The 2,796-nt window shown below is 36.9% G+C and overlaps 1 protein-coding gene across 1 annotated transcript; it reads left to right on the top strand.

Moving 5' to 3' along the window:
* The first annotated feature begins 1,662 nt into the window (after positions 1-1,662).
* On the top strand, positions 1,663-2,634 carry LOC102892234 (olfactory receptor 52Z1). The gene has a single exon (XM_006925317.2). It carries the CDS (start codon positions 1,663-1,665, stop codon positions 2,632-2,634), a length of 972 nt encoding a protein of 323 aa, XP_006925379.2.
* The last annotated feature ends 162 nt before the right edge of the window (positions 2,635-2,796 follow it).

Raw genomic sequence — 2,796 nt, 5'->3', positions numbered from 1 at the left:
CAAAGTTGATATTTTCTCCACTCTCTGAAGCATCGAAAGCCCATTCAAAAAAAAAAAAAAAATTCCAACAATTCCAGCTGTACGTTAAATGGTTAAACAATTGATTTATGTAATTAGATTCATAGACTTAAGCATCTCAACATTATATTATTTGAAAGAGTCCCACACCAACATAAATAGAGGCCTAATAGGCTGACCATTTGAGTATTATAAATTGTAAGCTTTAACTCAAAATATAGGGTTCAATCATTTCAATCACATAAAATGAGGGATTGGAATATTGAAAACAATAAAAATAAATGCAAAAGTAGTAAAACTATACTGTACAATGATTAGTGTACTGAACTGCAGTGGGATTAAGAGATAAAGGGGCAGTCATTCTTGAAGCCCAAATACCACCTCAGAAAATAAGAAATTTAGCTAGCTCGTATTTGAAAATAGAAACTGGGGGAGGATGGGAGACACTTTCATCCATTTATTTCATACCTATGTCTATACCTATGCTTATATATGTATGTTTGTATCTACACACACATATACAGCCTACCCTAATGCTGTATCTCCTAGGCCGACTTTTCACCCAACATCTCTCTTGCGTCTATTCACATTCTTTGATAATACAGAGAAATATTAATCAGTAAATTACTCTCTCTCCCTTTTATTGAAGGACCACGAACCCCTGATTTATAATGAGAAAGCATTAAGTTATTGCGGTGGCATCTGATAAAACAAAGTATATTGTTTAATTTTCAATAAATGACTCAAGCACGATAACATGATTTTTCTTCACCACGTGCTAAGCATATCCATTTAAGAAGCCAACTCAGCCTGGCATTAAAAATAGTTTAGTTTTTCATGTTCATTCTACAATTTTAAGGAATGGCTTACTGCGCCTGTGAGTCTTCAATGCATAGCACAGGGCTTAGCATCAAGTCGGTGGTCAATCAAAGTTGAAGAGGGCATCTGTTCTCTGTCGCTTAACATCTACTTTGTCAACACCTATTTCCTCTCTCATCCATAAACAGTATATTTCAATTTCACATGTCTGTATTATTCAGAAATGTGATTGATAAAAATTTTAAGACATGTTTTATATCTAGTTTTATTTTTATAGCTAGTATTGGATGGTCACTAAGATCACAGCTTTCAAATTTACCTTGCCTGACAGAATACAGGGTTACTGAGAGAAAAAAGCTAACAGTCTTTTTGGACTCTTTTTATTTTTACCATCTATAGAAATAGCAATATTTATGTCACACTTTGTTTTAAAGGTTTTCAGCAGGTTATTGTGAAGATTTAATTTATATATGTATATATATGTAAACACATATAAATTGCCCATATGTTTATATGTGTACATATATACAAATATATATGTATGCATTTATATGCATATATATGTATATGTACACATACACACAGTCATACAACACGTATTAATCACTTATAAATCATTAACTTTTATCTTTTTCAGGATACAATATATAATTCTTCCATGGAAGGAGTCAGAGTGCACTCAGGCTAGTAATACATCTCATTGTTCTTTCAAACACAAGAACGTTTTGGGGGAAAGTATCTGATGAAATATCATTCAGCCTAAGGGGTCCTCCTGAATCCTCAGTCAGTCCTGTGATCTTTCATTAAAAGTACTAGATCTAGAATATGTTCCCACAGATGTCTCCGTCCTTTTACAATCACACCAATCCCCAGGAGATGTGGTATGTCTTGATCGGAATCCCAGGATTGGAAGATTTGCACACCTGGATCTCCATCCCTATCTGTTCTATGTACATTGTGGCCGTCGTAGGCAATATCTTCTTGATCTTCCTGATTGTGACTGAGAGCAGTCTCCATGAGCCCATGTATTTCTTCCTTTCCATGCTGGCCTTTGCAGATGTCTTGCTCTCCACGACCACAGCCCCCAAGATGCTGGCCATCTTCTGGTCCCATTCCATGAATATATCCTTTGCTAGCTGTGTATCCCAGATGTTCTTCATACATTTCATCTTTGTAGCAGAATCTGCTATTCTCCTGGCCATGGCATTTGACCGCTACGTGGCCATCTGTTACCCACTGAGATATACCACAATTCTAACCTCCTCTGTCATTGGAAAGATTGGCATAGCAGCTGTGGTCAGGAGCTTTATCATATGCTTTCCATTCATTTTCTTGGTATACCGACTTACATATTGTGGGAGAAACATCATTGCCCATTCCTACTGTGAGCACATGGGCATTGCCAGGTTGGCATGTGACAGTATCAATGTCAACATCATTTACGGCCTGACTGTGGCCCTACTCTCTACAGGACTGGATGTAGTGTTCATCATTATGTCCTACACGATGATCCTTCTCACAGTGTTTCAGATACCTTCTTGGGCTGCCAGATGCAAGGCCTTTAACACATGTGGTTCCCACATTTGTGTCATACTTATGTTCTATGCCCCAGCATTCTTTTCATTTTTTGCGCATCGCTTTGGGGGTAAGACCATCCCTCACCACATACACATTCTAGTGGCCAACCTCTACGTGGTAGTGCCTCCTATGCTCAACCCTATCATTTATGGGGTGAAGACCAAACAGATTCAAGATCGAGTGATTTTGCTCTTCTCCTCTATTAGCACATGCTGTTAAAATAAAGAATAATGTTAAATCCTGGATATTTCTGAATGAAACACACACACAGTTTAAAAATCTGGTTCAATGAGATATAATAAATTCCATAAAATATCCTCGAACACACTTAAAAGGATAATATCTACCAATGTTTCCAGTGCATTTTCCTAAATCACTTAA

Source organism: Pteropus alecto, unplaced genomic scaffold, assembly GCF_000325575.1.
Source record: "Pteropus alecto unplaced genomic scaffold, ASM32557v1 C19100823, whole genome shotgun sequence".
Classification (NCBI taxonomy): Eukaryota; Metazoa; Chordata; class Mammalia; order Chiroptera; family Pteropodidae; genus Pteropus; species Pteropus alecto.
Note: the sequence above shows the minus strand (reverse complement) of the source record. Positions and strands in the feature narration are given on the sequence as shown.

What these genes read in the sequence shown, in the direction of transcription:
- LOC102892234 (XM_006925317.2), top strand. Translation starts at nt 1,663, where the DNA reads ATGTTCCCACAGATGTCTCCGTCCTTTTACAATCACACCAATCCCCAG.